General features: G+C 50.1%; 1 protein-coding gene across 1 annotated transcript in view; it reads left to right on the top strand.

The window, feature by feature from the left end:
- The first annotated feature begins 281 nt into the window (after nucleotides 1-281).
- LOC146830006 (GTPase IMAP family member 7-like) overlaps nucleotides 282-26,564 on the top strand; it is a 211,798-nt gene continuing 185,515 nt past the window's right edge. Inside the window, exons 1-2 of the mRNA XM_085604243.1 lie at nucleotides 282-395; nucleotides 1,547-1,712. Coding sequence (XP_085460369.1) covers nucleotides 1,641-1,712 — 72 coding nt within the window. The 5' untranslated portion in view covers nucleotides 282-395; nucleotides 1,547-1,640. The remainder of the gene's footprint in view (nucleotides 396-1,546; nucleotides 1,713-26,564) is intronic.

Below are 26,564 nucleotides of genomic sequence, written 5' to 3'. Positions count from 1 at the left end.
GTTTCACAGCGTCTGTTTCCTGCACGTGAGATGTCCTTCCCCTCTGCGGGAGCCCTGGGCTGTGTATGCATTGTCGTCAGTTTTAAACGCTCTGTTAGTTACTATGTTATTAAAGATAATTCTGAGCACCGACAGACACCGACTCGGCCCGCGCTTTGTTGTGCTGCGCAACCAACTGAAGACATGGTGTTATTTACTTTCCATGGTGTTCACGGTCACGACCCAAGGCCCGCGGCACCCACGATATCTGCGTGGGTGTTTGTGCCCTCTTGCGATGAAAGGCGGGACTTTGGTAGTCATTTCGTAGAGGGCGGAGCGGAGTCGGAATATTTACCTGCTGGTGTTTGCGGTCCGACACCATCAACAGAGACGGAGCTGTGAGGAGTCTGCACCAGGTGTGTACTATTTGTGTCCACGGAGAAATAGTCATATTGAGGATCTACAAGCTGTCTGCATTAGGGGGCCTTATACTGAAAGGGCTGTTGTGGCTAGGTGCAATTTGCCTGCACTTAAGGACTATGGGGCTCATTTACAATAAGGCTGCGCCTCTGGAACATCACTTTTTGTGGCTCTCGGTGGCGCAGGAGCCTGCTCTATATTTACCAGGCAGCACTAGGCCACTTTTTGGCGTATTGCTGCCTTGTAAATATAGTTGCTTTTTACACAGTTTTGTACGTTAAAGGGGCGTCCAATGGGTGTTCCTAGGGGCGTTTCCAGCCACATCCATACCTTTTTGACACTGCCCCACATTTACTAGAAATATTAACTTTGACCCAGTGCCATAAATGAACGCCTCCTCAGGTGAAGTGTAAAGGAGGCACAACGAGAAGAAATATCTTTATTACTACTCATTTTTTTCCCTTTTTAGGTTTCGTCTGACCTTCAGAAATCTACTATTTTTAAAACTAACTTAAAAGACACTTGCATCCCACCTCCTCTCTTTCCTGGCTTCTCATTAGTTCCTGTCTATGACACTTACCTTTCCTCCATGTCAATTGGTTGTAGCATATTTTCCTGCATTTACCAATGCTTGTTCCTCATCTACTTCTCTTATCAATTTCCCACTGCTAAAATACTGTTAACATACCCTTTGCAGAAACCATATTTTTATAAAGTTTTGCCTTTTACTTTTGCTGCATAATTATATAAAAATTTATCACCCAGAGAGATTAAGTGATTTGCATAGATTTGCAGCCGCAGATACTCAAACAAGGATCCCTTGCTCTGCAGTCAGCACCTCTGGCCACTGAGCCACATCCTCTCCACTTCCTTGTTATCTGTCAGGGAGCTCTTTCCTTCTCCCGGAGAAAGATTGATAGATAAATAAAACTATATGAACTAATACTTAGAGCATGGTACTAAAATTACATTTGTAGCAGATGCTAATTAGAATGAACACAGAATTACTGTTTTTATTACAGTTACATTGCATGGCAAGTGGTTATTGCCAGTATCATACATAGTTTAGCTTATGGTCTTTTCTCTGTGCCTTCTCTTTGCTATTATAGCTTGTTTTCTGTTTCATGACATGTTGGTTGCTCTCTAGGCATTACATCACAGAAGTGAGGTCAAGCTATGCTCTTGTTTGAACACTGACGGAGCCAAAGGTATAGACAAGCAGATTTCGTTGAGCTGGTGGAATGGAAAAAAAGTCGACTTTTACAGAAAAAAAGAACAAGAAAGCGTATAAATGGAAGGGGCGAGAAGCAGAGGTAGGTTGTAAATAGCACTGCTTGTGTCTGTGCAAGAAGGCACTAGAACAGAGGTTGAGCTTTGCTGCTGTCACCGAGCTCACGCCACAGGGATTCAAACAAGCTGTCATAATTGCTTAGCAGTCTCAGTCTTTCCATGCAACTAGTAGTTTAATATATCTGTGGCAGTGGTCCTGTGACAACTGCAATAACAATACAGTGGATCTTTACCAATGCTTTCCTAAAATGTATTCTGGGCCGTGAGTTCCAACATCCATTTGTTAAGTATGGGTACAAAAACCTCCAACCCCCTCCACCCCCTTCAAATGCTTTGCTGATACTACACCTTTAACCCCTTCTATGCCCATGACAAGCTGGACTCGTCATGGAGCACAGTCGCACTGTGCCCATGACGAGTCCAGCTCGTCATGAGGCATACCCTAGGGAATCCCTCTGGTGCGGGCACCAGAGGGATTCCCTTTCTGCAAAAATAGCCTCGGGAGCTGAGGAAGAGCTTCCCCAGCTCCCAAGGCCCCCCCCTTTCACTGTAATGACGATCGGCGCGCACGTCGCACCGACGTCATTACAGTGAAAGTGAAACTGAAATGAGCCAAGAGGCTCATTTCAGGTTTCACTTTCTACGTGCTCAGGGGGCTATCTCAGCCCCCTGAGCACGTAGAAAGACGGAAGAGGTATTGTTGGAAAGGGGATAATCTCCCCTTTCCAATGGTACCCCTCCCCAGAGGATCCCTGCTTGGGGATCGCCACAGGAGGGAAATCCCCAAGCAGGGATCCACCCACTAGACACCAGGGAGGGGGGAGCGGCCCCTTGGGCAAGGGCCTTTGCTCCCCCTGTGTATTTTTGGGAATTTTAGTCTTTTTGCCCCCCCTGGGGGGCAGATGGGGGCATCAGCCCCCAATCTGCCCCCCCCCCCGGGGGATAAAAAGCCCACTAGACACCAGGGAAGTTGTGTAAAAAAAAAACAGGGGTGGGGGCTGCCCAAAATGGGCAGGCCCATGCCCCCACCCCCCCAATTACTACAGTCTTTCTGCCCCCCCCCTTACGTAAATCAACTGGTGCTCAAGTAAAGCGCTCTGATACCTGATATCTTCAGGTCAAGTTTGCACTATATAAAACTCCTGAAATAAAATCAAAAAATCTAGTGTCTCATTATTCTATAGAAGTCCTCTGTGCGGGCATCAGATGCAACTTTACAACACCTCCTGATCGAGAAAGCGAAACAGACCTAATTATAAAACACCTCTTATCCAGTAGAGGTGAGTACTACATATTCAAACATGGAAGACACCCAGCATTGAAGCAGTCAAGCTTGAAGGTAGCAAATTATTCTGTAAGATCTTTTTGCATTAAAAAAAAAACTGCATCCAGGGAAGCAGCCAAGGCCTTGAAAATTAGACAGGAAAGTTTGAAAGTAGGAAGATCAGAAGATGAGGTCATGCAGAAACATACACCACCAAACTCAAACAAGCTCTGCAGTCACATGAGCGCCTGAGCTCCAGTTCCCCTGAGAAATGGAGGGTGGAAGGTTATTCAACATCAGTTGACCTTTGAGCGATTGAAAGTAAGGCCATGTGCTTATCTCTCCTCCAGGTGCCTTAAACTTTCAAACGTTAATCAATATCAGAGGTGGGGGCACCCCAGAGTTTTGCACAGTGAATCTGAGCTGGCATTGTCTGCCTCTGAACAGATGGACTGGCACAGTGACGGCTGTCTGGCTCTCTTTAAGTCGGTTCAACACTCATTTATTTACCAAACCTCTGACTTCTGTGCGAGAATTATTGATCCCAATTAGGGAAATTCCACAATGGTTCTCAGTATGGTCATTGCTATTTTGCTTTGTAAGACCAAATTCCTGCTTTTGGAGTTTCTTGTTGTAGAACACAACATTTTTGCAAGTGCGAGCACCCAACATGATGCCCACTACACAAAGTTCAGTCCAGAAATCATACTCGAAGATTTACAAAAATTACAAATCACCCTGCCTGCCTGGCTTGGAGCTGTAAAATGGGCAGGTAATCCTCAGCTGTGGATACAGCTGCCATGGCCTCTGCTGACTTCACAGGACAAAGGACCATCCATCAGGAGCCCAATAAAGCTTGAGATGATGTGCAAAACATTGCAATATTTCACGATGCAAAAGAGATCATACACATTGAAGACGAGAAGGTAATTCAAATTATGCCTAGCCCCTGGCGGAGACCTCAGATCCTCCCGGGGAGTGTGCGGAGATTTGCCATCTCTGAACGCGAATAAGGCAAATCTCCATCCACCCTATATGAACAATGAATATTAGTACTTAAAAAGTAAATTAAAACCCACTTACCTGTACTGCAGTGTCCCCAGGCTACCCTCCTCCTCTTCATCACCGTTTCTTCTAATCCTGGCAGTTTTCGCTTGTTAATATGGGGGGTAGAGGCAGGTGACATAGAGGGGCTACGTGGAGGGTCACGCGGAGGCCACGGAGATTGTTTGTACCTCCGTGGCACTTCGCATAGCCCCCCTACGCTCACTACGCCCAGGGCTAATTATACCCATTTGTGCCCTCTCAGCAGTTACTGATAACAAGTGACTGGACTGTATTATTAACTGTGTTGAAAATGTTTCTTTCTATATTATCACCCACAAACAATTTGCCTTTCTCATCCACTTTTTCTGACTTAGTTTTGACTGGTATTAGGACTCTGCACACTTTACCACTGCTAATCAGAACTAAAGTACTTGTGCTCTCACCTTGAAACATGGTAATATTGGTTCATCCCTAATTGGCATATTTAATTTACTTATAAGCCCATAGTAAATTGGTACGTCATGTGCCCAGGGCCTGTAAACAAAATGGTACCAGTGGGCCTGCAGCACTGATTGTGCCACCCACATAAGTAGCCCTTTAATCGTGTCTGAGGCCTGCCATTGAAGAGCCTGTGTGCCATTCACACTGTCATGTCGACCTGCCAAAATAACCCTTTTACCAGGCCAAAACCTTCCCTTTTTTAACATATAAGTCCCTGAGCAACCCTTAAGGGAGGGGTGCAAAGTATTTAAAAGGTAGGACATGTAATTTTAAGTTGTACATGTCATGGTATTGAAAGACGCTTACATTCATTTCTCACTACTGCAAGGCCTATTTCTCCCATGGAATAACATTGGAATTCCCTTGTTAGTTTTTATAAGTGTAATTCACGATCTGGAAGGGATAGTCTTTTAAATGCCGGTGTCTCTGGAATCACAATTTAAAATCATAACTTATGGTGAAGTCGGATTTTAAATTGCAATATTAAAAATGCCACTTTTAGAAGGTTCTGCTGCACTAAAAAATAATGGACGGAATGCTGAATAAATCATACATTCACCCCCAGTCAGGAGATCTTTGTTAAATCCATTGTTCTTTTGCTCACCATAACATCCCAGTTCAGACCCAGCCATATGCAAATCAGTCTTGACCCTGCTCCTCATGGGAACAGTCCAGCCCGAACTGTCAAGCAAGTTCCCCCCTGGTTCAGAAACAAGCATCCTAGGACCGGTTTTGGGATATTACCCTTCATCAGCCAGGCTAGCTTGAATCCATGTAACACAGTGAGTAAGGGACTCACGTCTAGGCATACCCATCCCACTTAGAGCGAAAAGTGCTGAGCAAACAACTGATGGACGGAATGCTGAATGAATCAGACATTCAACCACAGTCAAGAGATATGGGTTAAATCCATTGTTCTTTTGCTCACCATGCCACCCCAGTTCAGACCCAGACATATGCAAATCAATCTTGACCCTGCTCATCAAGGGAACGGTCCAGCCCAAACCGCCAAGCTGGGTCCTCCCTGGACCGGAAACAAGCATCCTGAGACCGGTTTCAGGATATTACCCCTCATTATCCAGACTAGCTTGAATCCAGTGGTACAGTGAGCACGGGACCGACTACTGGGCATACCCTTACCACTTACTGGGAAAAGTGAGATGCAAACAAATGTTGGACGGAATGCTGCCTAAATCTTAGATTCACCCCCAGTCAAAAAGTCATGTCCTCCCTGGACCGCAAACAAGCACCCTGGCTGATGAGGGGTGTTACCCTGAAATTAGTTCCAGGATGATTGTTTGTGGTTAAGTCTGACTGCTCTGTGCCAAGCAACCAGAGGGTGAACAAAGGTTAATTTAAGATTTGCCTGACACTTAATACACCAGAAGGAGTAGGGAGCATTAACATATTTGTGTTTAGTGATGGCACGTGCTGTGTGTGCTAATACTGCCCTCACTCACACGATTGTGTGACATGCTTCATTATAGGGCTGCTTACAATACACCCTGGCGTCACCACGCACGGGGTGGAGAAATAGGGTAGGGGAAGACAATACAACACAGAAACAATTTATTTCACAGTGGCTGGGAACGATGGTAGTGAAAGTGCAGTGTGATGTGAGTTAAAACTAGCTCGGAAGTGTTGCTGTGCCTCAGACTTTATTCCTCGACCCTCCGGCCAGGGTTAAAACCGTGAAGGATGGTGGTGATTGGGAGATGCAAGGTGCTCCTAACCCCCCTCCTTACTGCCAGGGGGTCAACATGTTTCAGCCGTGTGTGTGTGCCCCCTCGTTTGGGGTCACACCAGCCTTCCTCAGGACTCCACCGGTCCCAGTGAAATAATACTCTCAACTCAGGTTGAGATAAGAGGGTGTCTCAAAACCTCTAGTTCTGTTTCCGAGGGATCTCCTCAAGGATAATAGTGGAATTACTGAAAGGAGAAAAGGATAAACAATGGAAGGGGGAGAAAAAGAAGTTAGGAGTAATCTTCTCCCTCATACCTCACAAGCTCAGTGTATAATTGTCTATCTGCACATGAGTTCATTCTATTGTATCGTTCACTGCCCCAGACAAACATGGGTGCATCACCCTTGATAAATTCACGTTCATCAGGTACGTAAAAATGGAATTTTAAAACAAGCCAGTTGTCTATTTTATAGTCATAAAAACAGTGTTGCATACATCATGCTTATTATCCTCACAGTCCATCCACTGCAATATAGGGGTGCGGTGTGTGCTTACTCACCAAGTTTCACCCTATTTTATGTTTGAAATGGTGGTGGGCAAGGAGAGACCCCCTCTAGTCACACTCTTTTTTCAGGGGAAAAGAAATCATAGGGAGAAAGACAGTCATGTTAATGATAATCAAATGGCATGATTTGGTGTAGTTTAAAAAATCGCATGCAGGTATCAAGATGTATAGCCAACTCATGTACAGGCCATTGGTGACCCCTCATTAGGCCCATATCACATGCTTGAGTAGACAGCACTATGAGCACTTTCAGCCCTTCTTTATTGCGGTCATCGGTGCTAATCCAGAAAGATCTGCGGTCCAGATAATCCCCGCAATAAACGTAACTTTAACCAAACACAAAATTAGTCGCCGAGCGTATAGTTGATAACGCCAGTGTGGTCTGTTAAGCAGAGTTCACCCCGCTAAGTAGTGCCGGTATGGTAATCCGTCCATGCTGGTAAGTAAAGGTTGGCGATTATGGCCTGGCATCCATTGTTGAATTTCAATACCCCCAATGCTACCCTGCTCAGTGATGCCATTATCCTAGTCTGTCCATGCTGGCAATTAAAGGTTTGCGATTCTGGCATGGCGTGCATGGACCTAAACTGAGGGCTTGGTGTGCAGACATACTCTGGACACCCCCACAAGATGAGTCAGCCATTAGACCAGCTAGCCCTTCGGTGTGACTACCAACCCCCTATATGTTACAGTAGTGTGTGTAGTTTCAGGCAACCACCGAACATGACAACCCCAATTCCGCAGGTATCGTGTAAAACATTATGTTATCTTTTTGCTTCGTGAATCGTGCTGGTTTTGTCTCAGAGCACACTTAGAACGACGACTAGAAAGGTTTACAATAAAATATTTATTGGCTCAGCGTCAGTCTAGTGTGAAAAATATTAGCTGCGACAATCAAAAGACATGAGCAGATAAATGTGATCGCTAGTACCAATATTGTAAATAACAGATTATTTTTATCATATTGCAAATAGCATGAATATAATCAGAGTATATAAAACAATGGCATTTGTGTACTATTATGATGCGTTGCCAACCTAGCCTAGATGTGTAGGTGAGACATGTGCTTGGAAGTCCTAAGGTGATCCTAATGGATCGTAGTGTAGCCTAGTAGATCCAAGAATTCACTGGGGGAGTGCTAACCCCTCACCTGATGGTTCTGAATTAAGGGCCCGGTCTCTGTGTAGAGGATAGCACCCCACAAGGGATGCCGGGTCTCTGCTTGTCCAGAGGATCAGCCAGGAAGGAATTATTCTCTGCCCGTCTATGAGGAAGTGAGGGTCTTTTATACTGAAGTGACCACTCAGGATTCTTTGAGAATCTATATTGTTTTGAAAACATTCACTAATCCCTTGTTAATCCTTTTCTAAACAATGCGTTCATGTACAGCTGGCTGTTGGCCATGGATGGAAAAAATGTTGACCCTTGTACAGAATAAATCTGCTGTGCTAGAGTACATGTTCATGTACGTCAGGTACAGGGATTGAGATAGGCTGCCAAGACCCTGTTGTCAAGAAGACAGAAGGAAGCTACTATGTAAAAGGTCACCTATATAGAACTGTTATGTCGTGTGGAAGGGACAAACTGTTTGTAGCTTGTATGTACATAGTTGGACTATCCCAAGGGACATGCCAATATAAGGGCTCCTGTCACATGACAGATGGTCCAAAATTCTCTTCTTATTCAAGTAGGCTTCAGGATTTTTCCAATTTGAACACCATAATATCAGTGGTGCCAAAATAATGTCATCAGCTATATAGGTTATACCAAGTTACTCATGTGCAAAGTACATAGACGATCCCGCCAAGATGCCAAGGTTTTCTCTGCATACTTCTCCCTACAGGGACCTGATTCCCTTGATGCCCCAGAATCCAGTTCCATATGTTCACACTGGTAGATACTTCTGTTTATAAATCTCCACCATGGGCGCAATAGGTGTGTTGGCAATTTTAGAGGCAAGACTATAAAGACAACCAATTGAGGTGCAAAACGTAAGTATCCTCTGTTTCAAACTTTGGCCTCAAGTCCCCTGGGAGTTTAATGTAACCCACACATAGTAAAATGTATGCATTCTGGAAAGGGAACCCCCCACAATGCCAGAGTTTGTACTTCATCTTTTTGGGGCTTCAAGTTATAACCAACGACTTACCAAATTTCCTAGCCAGGCCTAGGCAGTCCATATAACGTACAAAAATATCTAAATGTTGCTGAAAACCATTGGGAGTTCTGGACAAAAGAACAGCATCATCTGCATAAAGGGGAACATGGATGCTCCGCCCTCCTACTGCAGGCATGTCAAACATTCTAAAACTTAAAGAATGTACCACTGTGAGACAATGAGGGGAGAGGAGGGAAAGGGCAGGAGAGAAGACCAACGTAGCGGAAATCATATGGTCCAACATTACTTGTATATACAAGAATGTGCTCTCAAAATGTGTCCCTACTTCTGCTAATAAGTACAGGTATGGTCAAATAAAAAGTATAGCAGTCCTACTTGGAATTCTTGAATGTGCCACATTTTAATGACAACTGGATAGCTATCATGAACCCATAATGCATTTTTAAAAGAGGATAGCAAGCATTTAATTTCCCCACTTATCATCAGTGTGGTTATAATTACTCATATAGGAAAAAGGGTGATGGAAGATACCACTGTAGCAAATCCATGGCATCTCTATCTGTGATTATCACAGTTGGTTTACAAGTGTAATGCTTTGTTAAGGCCTCCTAATATCATAGATGATTCACTACAAATAGAACAAACAGATTATAAGGAAGCATGCACTATTAATGCATACATTTAAAACCATAGGAGTTAAAAAATCCCATATATGAATTGCAAAAGAAATCTCAATGTTCACCAGTCTCCTAAAATACACAAATTCTATTCATTAATGGAACTATTGTGTTTACTACTACAGTATATCAAACTTTTAATATTTAATTGGCTGTATTTTGCTTGATGCCACAGCAATTTCACATACATGAATCTTATATCTTTCTGATGTGCATATTTGAACTATTGATGTTAAAGAATAATAGTCAGTCTTCGAAGACTTAATAATAGTCTGGTTGTTGCAGTATTTCACAATGTGAGTACTGTAAAGGTGAACTAGACAAGTAGATAAGAATATAGTTGTCAATCTAAGTAGGGATGGGTGGGTCTAGATCACTCACTCTGTGGAGGAATAATGGGACTGTGGTGCATGACAGAATCCTGACCCTCCATCCTCTGGCGATTATCCGTCGAGGAAATGGCAATGGCAATGGAAGACTTGCCTCTCCATTTCCCGTCTGTTCCTGAGTTATCGGAAGTTCCACGGGGCTGCTGTGAGGCCCGAATCCTGCACGCTCCATGCGCAGTGCCTCCGAGGCCCGGCAACCCCGGATGGAGACGTGACGACTCGGTGCAGGCTGCTGCCCACTCGGCCTGTGCGTGCATCCTGATAAACAATAGCAGACGGGGTCTCCAGCTTGTCCTTATCCCGCCGCCAAAGCACTGGGGCCTGCACTGGGACACACGCGGTCCCCATCCAGAAGCAAGCTACGGCACTAGGGACACCATACTGTGGCGCAGGTACGCTCGATCACACGGCCTGAGTCCACAACAGCCTGCCCTGAGACGGGGGAGCCCCTGCAGTGACGAGAACCCTCTGGGTCCCCGTGACCTCCCTTGAGACGGTGAGGGCACAATTAAGACCCCAGCCCTTCCTTGTTTCCAGGTTGGGCAGGGCGGCCCGGGCCTAGGTGTCCCCGCTTCCGAGGGCACATGAGGCTGCCCTGCCTGGACCATGCCTCCCCCAACACTGTGCGGGCCACCCACAACGCTTTGAGGATTACGGGGGAGTCAACACGGCAGAATCTTGGGACAAGCTTGAAGCCTGCACGTGGTGGAAATGAGGAGTCAGGGAGGAAAGGCCTGCACACTTACCTGAACTCGGGCCTCGTGGGTCTAGGCCTACTGTTGGCATTGAACATGGGAGGAGCCCCCTGAAGACATTTTACTACTGCCGATGTTGTAGTGGCGTTCAGCATGAGACACCCCATGATTAGTACGCCGTGAACCCCCAACCTATCTGCACCCCCACAAGTGTGATGCTCCTAAACTTTTGTGATTTTTGACCCTCTTTGGGGACACACCACGGACTAGCATCTGGCCCCTTGCCCCCTGCTGACGGCGTGATGGGCAAGCCTAGAGCGGAGAAGTCCAAGGCACAACCCCTGGAAGAAGCGTCGGTGCCCCCGGTCATGAAGAGTACAGACCATCCGGGGCCCTCTGCCCTGGGAGACCGCAATCATCATTTGCACCTATTTGATGAGCTGCTGGTGGCAATACTAGTCATCAAAACTACCTTGGGTATGAAGATTGACTCACTGAGCATCGATACGTGGTACTTACGGGAGGATCACAAGAAGCTAAAGGGCTGAGTGGAAGAGTCCGAATCTACATTGGTGTCATTGCGCTCCAGAGTGACCGTGGTGACCACCCAACTGCAATCCCTCCAACTGGAGGGACTTCCTGAGGGCACGTGTGGAGAACCAGGAAGGGTACCTATGCCGGAATATTGTGTTTATTGTGGGCCATCCTGAACGAACAGAGGGCCCCAGCATGGAACTCTACCTAGAGGAATCGTTCTTCCAAGACATTCTGCATGGTAAGATATTAAAGTTCTTTTCTATTGAGCGGGCACACAGGGTGCCGGGGGCCCCCCTCGCCTGGGTGCCTTCCACAGATTGGTGGTGGTGAGACTTCAATTTCCATGACAGGGATCACATACTGCAAGCCACTCGCACCAGAGACCCTTGACAGGTCGAAAACGCCACGGTCCACATATATCCGGACTATACTCTTTCAGTGCAGCGCTGCCGTTCCTCCTACCTGGAGGTCAAGAAATGCCTGAGGGACCATGACATCCAGTACTCCCTCCAATACCCAGCATGTCTTCACATTCACCATAAGGAGAGCAAAGTCTTCCTTAATACACCTGAGGAGGCGTGGACCTAGATCAACCAGCATGGCCCTGCACATGGGCCCCCTACACCATTGACAGATTCTCCCCAGTCCTGCCATGTAGGGGCTGTGGCAGAGGTCAGATACGTCGCCCAACAAAGGCAGAGTCAGCCCAGGAACAAGCACAAGTTAACAAAGCAGTGGAGGACATAGGCATCCCACATCCTCTCCAAGAGTGGACTCAGACTCCAACACGACCATGGATCGGACACTGCCCATCACGGCATGGCAGCTTGAGGTGTTATCGAAGGGCGGCCCAGCCCTCACCCCAAAAACTGCAGACACACTGGGCTGAATATTCCAGTTTCTATGATGCCCTCTGCTGCAAAGACTGGACGGTCTGCACACACACGGTGCAGGCTGAGTCATGGGAGTCATGGGAGGCGGCAAAGACACTGTCCACCAGTTCTGCTACACTCTCCCCAACGAGCGATTAGTAGCTGATATAGCACTCTATTGTTTCTTATTTGTTTTTTGTTCAATTTTGTTGCTTATTTGAACCACATTTTATTGCGAATGGCTCATTGCCCGTTGGCAAGCAGGCCTGGGGTGGGAAGTTGGGAATTCTCTATTAATATTTTGATCTCTTTCTTTGTCTGCCTGCATCCAGTGGGGAATGTGGATTGGAATGTGGATTGGTTATATTTTGTTAATGCTATGTGAGGGGCGTGGGCCGCAGTGGGGTTGGGGACTGGGAGCCTGTGACCTGTTTTACACCGGATTTTCTTTTCACAACTAGGCAAATGGCGGCTGGAGACTATGTTTTATTGACCTGGAATGTGAGGGGATTGGCAGGATGTGCTAAACGCCACAAAGTATATCAGTATTTACGCAGTCATGGTATCACGTTTGTGCTGTTACAAGAGACACATCTCACTGCACAAACACTTGCATCACTCCGTAAACGCTTGCGGGCACGATACTGGGGACTACGTATTTGGGGTATGCCTGAGGCACGATAATTTGGGTTGCACCAGGGATCCCGCTGCAGATCACACACTCCAGCCTAGATACACTGGGCCGCTTTGTCACCATGGAAGGCCTCCTGAAATGGTCCCCATTGGCATTGGTGTGTCTGTATGCTCCAAACTCGGGCCAGTCTACCTCCCTACAAACACTCACACCATCCTTATTTACGGATCCCACGGCCCCCATGTACTGAGGTGGTGACTTTAATGGGGTTCAAGATCTTGATCTGGACTGCTCCCGCCCCCATCTTGGGAGCACAATCTATTAAGCAGGCACAACATATGTCGGAGTGGGTGTTCAACATGCAGGTACATGACGTATGGAGTAAAATGCATCCCTAGACAAACACTTATTCGCACTATTCACCACTACACGACTTAAATACATGGATTGATATTGTGTTCTGCTCGGACAATGCCCTCCACAGTATTATGCAGGTTGACTATTTGGCGGGTGCGCTTTCTGATCATGTCCCGCTACAATGTAGTCTGTTCTGGGGCATGAGGCGACCTGTGATTTTGACCTGGCAACTACCTAGTGTCATGTTTTCTGATTTATCCTACCAGGCCGCCCTTCTGGAGTCTATTGAATCATATTTTTCAACAAATGCAGGCACTGCTTCGTCAGCAGGAGTGGAATGGGAAGCCTTTAAGCTGTTCTTCGTGGACATGCCATTAAAACCACATATGGCGTCCGAAAGACATTGGCAGCTGCGCTCCACACTCATGAGTCAGAAATACAGAGCTGCGAGCTGTGCATTCCCACTGACCCCCAGGTTGGCCCTTCCCCAGCCCAGGCCCGCTTGGCATATAAGAGAGCAATGGATGGCCTCTGCACGTTAGACTGCAAGACATATCTGGCTCACAGACACAAGGAGGGTGACAAGGTAGGCAAGCTGCTCGCGTGACAACTGTGATCCGATACTTCCCAACCCCCCATCACTGCCATATATACATCTGCCGGGACTCTAGCGAACACACAGGAAGCCAGTAATCAATCATTCTATGAATAGTACACAGCTTTGTACGCAGACCCATCCATGCATGACCCTATTTCCATTCAGGAATTCCTCACGGAGATACAACTCCCTCACATTATGCCAGCCCACTACAATTCCCTAGAGGACACCATTGCGGTAGATGAGATCACAGATGCAATTGGACAGCTGGCGACTGGCAAGACACCAGGTACAGATGGCTGGCCATCAGAGTTTTATTCCACATTCTCCGCACAACTAGCACCTAGGTTACCCAATATGTATATTGAAGCCTTTGAGATGGGTGCACTGCCACCCACTTTGAGGGAGGCAACGCTAGAGATCCTGCCGCAGCCAGGCTGTGACCCTCTTCAAATAGCCTCATATCGCCCTTTATCGATGTTGAACCTTGATTACAAGATCCTCAGGAAATTACTAGCGAATAGGTTAATCGCTGCAGTTCCCCTATTGGTCCATGAAGACCAGAATGGCTTCGTACCGGGGCGGAACACTGGCTTGAATCTGCGCTGCCTGTTTGCACTGCTGGAATGGGCACTGGGTGAGACGGAGAAGTCTTGGATCACATCCGTAAATATTGAGAAGCCATTCAAAACTTTGAGCTGGGATTATCTCATAGCGGTGCTGACAGCGTTCTGCATCGGCCCCAACTTCATAAGGTGGATACAACTGCTGTATTTCAGGCCGCAAGCTAGGGTGAAGACAGGTCGCACCTTCTCCCCGCCTATCTCGATAGCGTGAGGTACATGCCAAGGTTGCCCCCTGTCACCGATTATCTTTGCCTTGGCGTGCTGATTATGGCAACGGGTCACTTTAATCTACATACGCGGCCGGACTGAGACACTGCAGTTGTTTATGGATCCCTTAAATACACATGCCAGGGTCTCCGGACGCCAAGTCAACTGTTCTAAATCAGTAGTGTTTCCGATGACGCCTATGTCACTGGGACAGAGACGAACGGCACCGGACACACCGTTAACATGGGCGTTTGATACCTTTAAATATCTGAGGGTTCAGGTGTATCATCGGGGGGCAGATACTATTGATGACAACCTCGGATGGGCCATAACTAGAGCCCGCACGACTCTCCCATTCTGGCTGGGCCTCCCCTTGTCCTCCATGGGCCAGGTGGCCATCTCTAAGGTGCTGGTCCTCCCGCGTCTCATGTATTTCTTGTACACACTTCCCTACTGCCCGCCCCGGAAACCTTTCAAGGATCTGGCATCCTTGATAGTTTGCTTTATATGGTGGAACTCAAGGGCCATTGTTGCTCTCCATAAACAATACCTGCCACTATCGGATGGTGGCTTAGGTGCCCAAATTATGAGCCATATTATGCCACAGCACAACTGCACTGGCCAATGTGGTGGCTCGCTAAGAGCAATCTCACCGAGATGGCCACAGGGGCCTTGTCTTGGGATCCCCCAGTATTGCTGGAGATGATGTCAGGAACAACTACTCCGAACAAAAACAACGAGGTAACATCTTATTGGCAGCAGCCAGATGGAGTTGGTCCAGATATGTGATGCCTAAGGCCCGGACTGTGCCATATGCCCCTGGCCTTCCACTGGAGATACTTCCCAGTACGTTCACCTGCCATAGACACCAGGAATTGAGGCTCTGGAGTGAGAGAAGGTTGGACACATGGAGAGATATGTCTGCATACTCACAACTACAAAGATTCGAGGAGCTAGTAGTCACATATGAGGTACCGCAGGGTTCCTTCCTGCTACACACTCTGCTTCCATGCCACTCCTTGTGAGCATGGGATACGACCGAGCAGAACCTCCCACGTCACACCTGCTGCAAACGCTGCTCACACATAGTCGGGGTAGGCATGCCGTAACAGCCATCTGCACCTCTTTTAGACTAGAATATGGGCCTGCACTGTCGACACTCCTTGAGTATTGGGATGCTGAGCTGTCCACCACCCTCTCTGATAAGCAGTGGCTGCAATGCCTTAATCACCCAAAAACTATCTCGACAAACCCCAGACTGAAGTATACTCAATATAATTACTTACATCACACGTATCTCAGTCCTCATAGGTTGGCACGCATGTGCCCCGCTACCGCTGACATATGCCCTAGGTGTCGGGACCCGGGAGTCACATTCACACACATGGTATGGACCTGCACCGGTATCCAAACATGCTGGACCGAAGTGGTCACTACACTCACGGAGGCAGCAGACATCCAGGTAGAGGCAGAGCCTGTTCACTTCCTGTTGGGCGTCACAAAATGCAGCGCATCTTGTAAAGGCCTGAATACATTTTTAGATCTTGCCCTGGGCCTCGCCAAACATAAGATAGCCATGGTGTGGAAGGCGCCACTGGGTCCCAATATGTATGTGTGGCTGCTTTATCTCCACAGGGCGCTAGTGTCGTAACACACAAACCAACTGGTGACCGCAGCGCGAGTGACAGCGCCTCTGCGACTTTGGTGCCGATTACGATCCTGCAAAAAAATTCCCCGTACGACTCGTATCTGGTCTTTTTACCATACGAATCGTACAAGTGCCGTACAAACTGCCAATTACGATTCGCATGGGAAAAAGTCCATACGAATCGCATTGGGAATTATTCCCCACACGTCCTCGGGTCGGAAAATGTGTCCGACACATCCTCGGACGATTTACCGTACAAATGTGAAAAGTGAAGTCCGACCGCGGAATCACGATCCATCCCGTGCGTCCGATGTTACAACCGTATGGAAAAAGCACCGTCCGCACCGAACTCCCATAGCAATCATGGAGACATGTGCCCTCATACGTGCCCAACACCCCCCCAGCCCCCGTACGTTCGAGTCGTACCCCCCGTGTATGTACACCCCCACCCGTGTATGTACACCCGTGTACGTTCGAGTCGTACCCCCGTGTATGTACACCCGTGTACGTGTCGTACCCCCCGTGTATGTACACCCGTGTACGTGTCGTACCCCCCGTGTATGTACACCCGTGTACGTTCGTGTCGTACCCCCCGTGTATGTACACCCGTGTACGTGTCGTACCCCCGTGTATGTACACCCGTGTACGTTCGTGTCGTACCCCCCGTGTATGTACACCCGTGTACGTTCGAGTCATACCCCCACCCGTGTATGTACACCCGTGTACGTGTCGTACCCCCCGTGTATGTACACCCGTGTACGTTCGAGTCGTACCCCCATGTATGTACACCCGTGTACGTTCGAGTCGTACCTCCCCCCGTGTATGTACACCCGTGTACGTTCGAGTCGTACCCCCCCGTGTATGTACACCCGTGTACGTTCGAGTCGTACCCCCACCCGTGTATGTACACCCGTGTACGTGTTGTACCCCCATGTATGTACACCCGTGTACGTTCGAGTCGTACCCCCACCCGTGTATGTACACCCGTGTACGTGTCGTACCCCCCGTGTATGTACACCCGTGTACGTTCGAGTCATACCCCCGTACGTTAGAGTCGTACCCCCACCCGTGTATGTACACCCGTGTACGTGTCGTACCCCCCGTGTATGTACACCCGTGTACGTTAGAGTCGTACCCCCACCCGTGTATGTACACCCGTGTACGTTCGAGTCGTACCCCCCCGTGTATGTACACCTGTGTACATTAGAGTCGTACCCCCACCCGTGTATGTACACCCATGTACGTGTCGTACCCCCGTGTATGTACACCCGTGTACGTTAGTGTCGTACCCCCCGTGTATGTACACCCATGTACGTGTCGTACCCCCGTGTATGTACACCCGTGTACGTGTCGTACCCCCCGTGTATGTACACCCGTGTACGTGTCGTACCCCACCCGTGTATGTACACCCGTGTACGTTAGAGTCATACCCCCACCCGCATATGCAAGGAGCGTACCCCCACCCCAACATTCTAAGTACGGAGCGCACCCCAGGCCCCAACATCACCACCTTCACACAACATCGCGCATGTACGAGTCGTACCAAGCCACACACAAGGACAGCACTGTACAAAAAAATGGCCCATGTACACACCGTACACACGCTAAAAACGCACGTACACAACCAGGACAAACCAAAACAACACAAGAATACACCATTCGAATGGCACAAAGCCACAAAACATGTCCAACAAAAACTAAAACAACACATTCAATGACCTGCAACTGCCAAAAACCAAAACAGAGGCCCAAAACACAACCACTCCTTATAACACACCCACCCAAAGTTCAAACACAGCCACACCCACCAATGGACCAATACAAAGGGTCCACACACACAAACCATGAGCCTTTGCAACAGACTCACTGCTGCCAGACCCCACAGACAACCTACAGCACCATACTAGAACCTTTACTACACCTTACACTTGCACACCTTCACACACACACCTTCACAAACACCTCCTCATCACATTCACACACACACCTGCACAACCACACCCGCACACCCACAACCATCCACACCCCCCCCACCATCCACACCCACACCCCTCACCATGCCCACTAACAAGAATCCAAAGTTCACTAGCCGAGAGTTGGAGGTCCTTGTCGATGAAATCCTCAGAGTCGAGCCACAGCTCTTTGGAACATTGGTCAGACAGACCAGCATGTCAGCAAAAACAGCCATGTGGCAGACGATCGTCGATGCTGTGAATGCTGTTGCGGACACCAGAAGGACCAAGCATGAATGCCAAGCCAGGTGGAACGATCTGCGGAGGAGGGTCCGAGCCAAAATGACCGATGAACACAACCAGGCCAACGTCACTGGAGGAGGGCAGCCCCGCAGACGCGTAGAATACCATCCCTGGGAGGAGAGGGTGATGGCCATACTGCCGGTGGTGGCAGTGGACGGAGTAGATGGACTCTGAGAGCCGGGTGAGTACACAAACAACTCACCTCACATGTGGGGAACGTCATCCACAACCAAACTCACAAACAGGCACGCAACCACCCCAAGCTATCACATGACTCAACCACACTCCATGAACACGCACATGCCACTGGCGCCACCATGCCCCATGCACCCAGCTGGACAATGTCAAGTCACAGGCCACAGAAACACCAACACATGACACAGTAAGCCGGATGGCGGGAGGGTGGGCCCAAAAAATCACATAGTGCAACTCAGAAGCAGACAACAATGTCCCCTGCCCAAATGGCCTAGGTCACAGCCAGACAAACAGTGTGTCCCAACACAGGAATGACTTGCCAGCAAATGGCGGACGCCTTGCATTAAGACATGGGGGTGAAGGCACGTTTTTGCACATGACAGCAGATAATGAACAGCCAACACTGTGAAAGAGTGGCAGCACACACCACCACAGCAGCAGTGCAGACACAGACACTACACCCAATGGGTGCCTGGAGATCAGAAACAAACTCACATCAACAATCCAAGGGCCATTCAAAGATCTGCTAACAGTGTATGCCCAGGAAGATGGACTGAGGTGACAGAGGGTGACACACAGAGGGAGGGAGAGGGGGACAGAGAGGGAGGGAGACACAGGGAGACGGACAGAGGGAGGAGGCTGACACACAGAGGGAGGGAGAGGGGGACAGAGAGGGAGGGAGACGGACAGAGGGAGGAGGCTGATACACAGAGGGAGGGAGAGGGGGACAGAGAGGGAGGGAGACACAGGGAGACGGACAAAGGGAGGAGGCTGACACACAGAGGGAGGGAGAGGGGGACAGAGAGGGAGGGAGACACAGGGAGACGGACAGAGGGAGGAGGCTGACACACAGAGGGAGGGAGAGGGGGACAGAGAGGGAGGGAGACACAGGGAGACGGACAGAGGGAGGAGGCTGACACACAGGGAGAGGGGGACAGAGAGGGAGGGAGACACAGGGAGATGGACAGAGGGAGGAGGCTGACACACAGAGGGAGGGAGAGGGGGACAGAGAGGGAGCGAGAAAGGGACACACAGGGAGAGCAATTCAGCCTTGTGGGGTGTGGGAATGTCTGCTCGTCAGCAGGTGGACTGCATGCATGTAGACAAGGGTGCCCAGTGCCAGAACCCCCCCTCTTATCCATGGCAAAACACAGGGCCATGTCACAACCTGTGCACGAGCACAACGACAGCTACCTGCATCATATAAGTGTGTGGAACAACTCCATGTGCCCACGTACAGTGCTACACGGAAGGCGCCAATGCATGGCTCGCCACACCTGCCCACTCCACTGCTGACTGCAGTCACACTTGACGCAGCAAGTAAGACTGTGCCACACATAGGTAAAGTTGCAAAAGCTGTGGCCAAGGGACATACCCATGCACAAGTGCACTGTGAGTGGAATGCAAGACATATCCAAATTCCCAGAGGAAATGTGCCAACTTTGAAACGAATGAAACATGGATGTTGCATGGAACAAAATTAACATTGTCTCTCTCACACACAGGTCAACGTCGTGGATCACCCCCCAACACTGGGGGGGAAGACTCACAGGACCCGGCTCGGCAGGATGACAGAGCCACCGTCAGCGACGACTCTCACCACTCTGTGGACGAACCCGACCCCGACCAACCTGGCCCCTCTGGTGTCCAACGACCTGCAGCACCTGCGTCAGGTACAACTGGGCCAACCACCACCCCCACTCCTGCCACATCCCAGGAGACACCCAGGATCCCTGCCCCACCACCACAATGCAGCCAGGCTGGCCAGGAGGGACACGGTGTCCCGGGCACCCAGGAGGAGGCAGGCGACAACGCCAATGCCACCCCTCAGGGGTCCCGGAGACCCGATGTGCCCACAAGGGCAGGCCAGGTGCAAGTGGGCAGGGGTGGTGGGAGTGGAGGACGGCGGAGGCGCGATCCTGACCAGTTGGCTGGGGAACCGGTATATTCCCATGTCCGAAACATCCTGGACACATACCGGCAGGACACCACGGGCATGGCCCAGGTTGTGTCCATCCTCGAGGAGATCAAGACCCAGCAGGCCCAGCAACATGCGGAGCAACATGCCTGTCTACTGCAACACCAACGGCGGATGGAGGATAGACAGGCTGAGCTCGTGACAGTGTTCACGGAAATTCACAGTACACTCCGTCGGATGGCCGACAACATGGGCAACCCTCCCTGTGCCAGCAGGCGTAGAACATCACCACCCACAGGGAGGGATCAGGAGGAGGAGGAGGAAACATCCGATGGAGCATCCCAAACATCGTCACGGCCTGCTTCTGAGGGTCCCCGCAGGAGGGCGGGTCATCCACGGAAAAGAGCGCGAGGGTCGGCGTAACAGCACCATCTCCCAGGACACCTGGCCTGGCACCTGGCCCACTGGAGCAACAGCAGCACAGCATCAAAAGACATTCTCTGCCACATGGACTTGCTGGTCACTGTCTGACCAATGTTGACAAAGACTGTGACATGGACTCTGAGGATTTCAAATGGCAAGGACACCAACTCCCCTAGTGAACTTTGGATTCCACACACCCGGAAAGCCCCTCATGTCAACCCCCCCCCCCCAACCAAAATAAAAAGTCACACCATGAAGAGAAGATGCCTACTGGTTGCATTATTACCTTACATGTGTCTTGTAAAGTCTAACCATGCCGGAGTTCTCATTTGACTTCAACCATCCACACCCTGGGGCCTGAGTCTGGCACCGGACACACATGGGTCACATTGTATTAGGCAAGACAGACATGGAGCATCATACACACTCGTGATGGGCCCAACCAGCTGAGGGGGGGGCCGCACAACCGTGCCGACAGACATATTGAGTACAGCGACAGCTATGCGCAGAGGTCAGGGCTCATGTGGAGTGTCCTGTGGGGCACCCAGGTATGTGTGGACAGGTGTCAGAACCATGTCCTGCAAGCTTGAGTCAGGTGGATGCAGAGAATGGTGGCCTGGCCAACGTTGGATGCATGGGGATGGCACATGTCACAATACCGACACAGTCATGGACATCATGCACAATACACAGTCTAATCCCACACAAACAGCTTGCATCTTGCTACTCTACACATAGACACATAGCCACTATCACGGAAAACCATGCCAGACATGCCGTATGGCCCACGGCAACACACCAGCATTGACTAAGAAGAGGCACCTTGGAGGCATAGGGACACCTTTATTAGTCATGCATTTGGGATTTCTGAGGCAACTCGGAGTACACATGAACAGGTCATGTGGAGTAACATGTGGGTCCAACACTGGCACCCCCCTTATGCAGCACACATGCGTGATAGCCATGGAACTGGCACACAAGTGTTGGCTAACAGCTAAACACCCCCTGCTGCTCACGGAGAGCCGGCCATACACCATTGATCCGCTGATGTGGAAGTCCCACACCATGTCAAGCCAATGCAAACCGTATGTGTCCGAGGGCAGTGTAACACACATTGATGCCATCATCACATTCCACAATCCCATCACTGATGACTGTCAACAAGTCTGACCATCTATTCAGGTGTACCCAGCTGCATGTCATGTGTACCATGGTGATGCGACATGTCTGCAGAGGAACCAAACATCGACAGGGGCAGTGTGCATACATCGTAAACAACTGCCACACCCAATACACCCCTGATGCATCCCTTACCCTAAGGAGACTTCCAAACTTGTCCGTGCGTGTAACGCTGAGTCAGCACACGATGACGTGTCCATGAGGAATAGCAGTGCCACAACAATGCAAGCAGCAGACGGCATGCGCAAGTACCTGGGGAAGAGAGACACACAAGAAGTCAGCCACAAAAAGCACAGCCACTTGCATGTGCATTTACTCGACACATGTAAGGATGACAACATGCTAGGTCACAATTATGACTGGGGAAATACACATCACTGGCACCATCACTCCAGTGACACATCCACACACACCTCTGACTCACGTGGCATACATGCAGATGGACACACACATTGAAACACATGCCACACGGGGACCAATGCGTGCACACACAGACACTGGTACTCACCACTAAGCAAAGAAGTCGCGTATGAGCAGAGTCCGGATGTCCTCTTGCGGCTCCACATCCTCCACATCACTAGCCCCATTGCCAAGCCCTTCGTCCTCCACGGGTGGATGGTCCTGATCATCTTGATCCAGGATGAGTGGCACAGCTTTCTCAACTGCCATGTTGTGCAGCATGCAGCAGACCATGAAGATTTTGCAGACCTTTGCCGGGGCATATGGGAGGGCGCCGCCGGTCTTGTGGAGGCATCGGAATCTGCTCTTCAGGAGGCCAAATGTCCTCTCTATCACTCGCCTTGTCCGGCCATGGGCGGTGTTGTAGCGGAGCTGGGCCGGCGTGATGGGGTTGCGGAGAGGTGTGATCAGCCATGGCATGTTGGGATAGCCAGCATCCCCTACATGGAAAGCACATGGACATAAGTAGGACAGGAGAAGCGGTCGTGCTGGAAGTCTACGCAAAATACAGGACGGACAGAGTGTACCCACCAACAACACATGCTCGTTCGTTGCACAGCTGCGTCATCATTTCAGGCACCCTGCTACGCCTCATGATGTAGGCATCGTGTGCTGATCCTGGAAACGAGCACAGACATGTGAAATCACCATGTTGGACAGACACACCACAAGGGCATTGATGGAGTGGTAGTGCTTGTGATTCCTGTACGCTACCTCCTGTGCCTGTGGTGGTACCAAAGCCACATGTGTCCCATCTATGGACCCAATGACATGGGGCATCCCTCCCAGGGCATAGAATCCACGCTTGACACCAGTCAACATTTCAGGGGTTGGGAAATGGATGAACTCATCCAGGTGAAGCAACATGGCCTCTAAGAAATCATGCAGCACACAGCAGAACATGCTCTGGGACATGCCACCAACATGAGCTATGGTATTTTGAAAGGTACCCGTGGCAAGAAAATGTAGGGCTGCCATTGCCTTCAGCTTGGGTGTCAGTGCCGTAGGATACCTGTGCAGCGGTTGCAGGTGTGGTGCCAGTTTTGCCGTCAACTCCAGAATCAACGGTTGGGGGAAGCGTTAGCACCGGAAACAGTCATTCTCCCGCATGTCAGCCAAGTCCGGAATTGGTCGGGGAAGAGGCGGCGCTCTGCAGTAATTTGGAAGTGACATGGAAGAGTGAGTGCACTACAACCACAATTGATATGTACTGAGCACATGTTAATCTGTCAATACACATATGCGACATACGGAGTCAGGTATGTGCCACATGCCCTGGACACGTATGGCTGGCAGGTGACACTCCTACCAAGACCCAGCTACACACGGAGATTGTGAACCTCCACATTCCATGGCATGGGATTAGCTGTGTCCCAGTGTAAGTGAACAGCCAGACGCAACACAGGAGTGACATACATCCACACATCAGCAGAAGTAGGATGTCGATTGCAGAGACTGGTAGCGGAACACTAGAGCCACAGGTCACATGACATTACACTAGGACAGCCCACACACCTTGCCATGAAGGTGTACATGTGATGACTCACCACACATTCATAGAGAGGATGCAGACATGTCCTTGTTACGCTACTCCGTGTCCCATGCATACATACGCACCTCACATCCGATACCACATGTGGCCTGGTGTGCGTAACTGTGTGCCATGTCCATCTACACACGGACACATGTTGGTTGCTGCAACAGCTGATGCTTTTGAGGGAGCTCCAACATCAACCTAATGGGAACACACCACACATACATGACATAGACACATCGTGCACCGTGGGTAGTGACATGTCTGGTGTGGTAGCTCCTGTACCGGGCATCAGGGGACACTTGCGTGTGTTGGGGACCGTGCCATGCCAGTGACGCTCATCCCAAGTGTGCAGTACGACATGCACACATGTCAAAGGAGTTAAGGGCATGCCTGGCACACATTGCACTGTCACACATAACATCTGTACACATCTCATTATACATCTGGTGCCTTCTCCACTCAGGAGTAATGTGCCACATCACAGCCTTTCACACCTGTGCCCCACACATGTAGTACTGGCCAGACAATGCCTTGATGTCCATCCATGGACAAGTATGTCAGCCCTATTCCTTCCTGTGTGCTGCCTGTCACCACTGTGATGTGTGAAAGGCACCGTACTTTCGCTAAGAGGGCCTGTGTACGTTCCCTATCACTATGGGAGTGCTGCCGTATGTGTACCCATAGTGATAGTGAGCGTACACGCGTGTGTACGCTCCGTCTCACTATGGGTGTGCTTGCGTATGCGTACTCATAGTGATAGTGAGCGTACAGGTCCGTACCACTATGAGTACGCATACGCGAGCACACCCATAGTGATACGGACCGTACACGCGTGCGTACGCTCACTTTCACCATGAGTTCGCATACGCGAGAACACCCATAGTGAAGGTGAGCGTACGCACACGTGTAGTGTCCGTGACTTATGGACTGCCCTATGGGCTTTGTAAATATTGAACTTTATCCACACAAACATTTTTTGGTAATGCTGAATAAAGCCAATTTTTTTTTTCCTTAGATCACTACTGCTTTTCTTTCTGGTATTGCTGTTGGTGGGGCTGCTACATGATTTTGGGTGGTGAACATGTGTTGGGTGTGTGGGAAATGTAGTAGTGTGCTGGTCATAGGGGGGACCCTGGTATCTGTGTGCCATCACAAGGTGTTAGCTAAGTGACTTTGTTCATGTAAGCAGTTACTGCATGGTGAAATTGTCCCAAGGTGTGTTCCTTCCTCTGTGTACCCTGACATCTTCCCTGCAGGGTGTTTCCACTATGTGGTGCTGAGCTGTGTCTACATCAGCTGGGGGTGTGACGGACTCCTTCAACTTTACACATGCATGCGGAGCGATGTCTCCACCTGCATCATTCGTGGCGTCCTTGGTGGTCACTGTACTTGTGTATGTAGACTGTTGCCATGACTTCATGTGTACATGTTTTATTTTTGGCGCTATGCATGTGTATACTCCCAGCCTCGCACACATGTGGTACATGTACTGCAGGATCTTTGTGCACCTGACTGACATTTGTGGGCATTGGATCTGTGGGTACTCCACCCTTTTCTTTGCAGGGGTACTGCTGTGAGTGTTAGGCACCCACCCCTCCTGTGTCTGGGCACTGCTGGGAGTGTTAGGCACCCACCCCTCCTGTCTCTGGGCACTGCTGGGAGGACTCTGCACCCACCCCTCCTGTGTCTGGGCACTGCTGGGAGTGTTAGGCACCCACCCCTCCTGTCTCTGGGCACTGCTGGGAGGACTCTACACCCACCCCTCCTGCGTCTGGGAACTGCTGGGAGGACTCTGCACACACCCCTCCTGTGTCTGGACACTGCTGGGAGTGTTAGGCACCCACCCCTCCTGTGTCTGGGCACTGCTGGGAGTGTTAGGCACCCACCCCTCCTGTCTCTGGGCACTGCTGGGAGGACTCTGCACCCACCCCTCCTGTCTCTGGGCACTGCTGGGAGTGTTAGGCACCCACCCCTCCTGTGTCTGGGCACTGCTGGGAGTGTTAGGCACCCACCCCTCCTGTGTCTGGGCACTGCTGGGAGTGTTAGGCACCCACCCCTCCTGTCTCTGGGCACTGCTGGGAGGACTCTGCACCCACCCCTCCTGTGTCTGGGCACTGCTGGGAAGACTCTGCACCCACCCCTCCTGTCTCTGGGCACTGCTGGGAGTGTTAGGCACCCACCCCTCCTGTGTCTGAGCACTGCTGGGAGGACTCTGCACCCACCCCTCCTGTCTCTGGGCACTGCTGGGAGTGTTAGGCACCCACCCCTCCTGTGTCTGGGCACTGCTGGGAGGACTCTGCACCCACCCCTCCTGTGTCTGGGCACTGCTGGGAGGACTCTGCACCCACCCCTCCTGCGTCTGGGCACTGCTGGGAGGACTCTGCACCCACCCCTCCTGTGTCTGGGCACTGCTGGGAGTGATAGGCACCCACCCCTCCTGTGTCTGGGCACTGCTGGGAGTGTTAGGCACCCACCCCTCCTGTCTCTG

This window comes from Triturus cristatus, chromosome 5_1 (assembly GCF_964204655.1).
Source record: "Triturus cristatus chromosome 5_1, aTriCri1.1, whole genome shotgun sequence".
In the NCBI taxonomy this organism is placed as follows: Eukaryota; Metazoa; Chordata; class Amphibia; order Caudata; family Salamandridae; genus Triturus; species Triturus cristatus.
The sequence above is the reverse complement of the archived record's forward strand: the minus strand, read 5'-3'. Positions and strand labels throughout refer to the sequence as shown.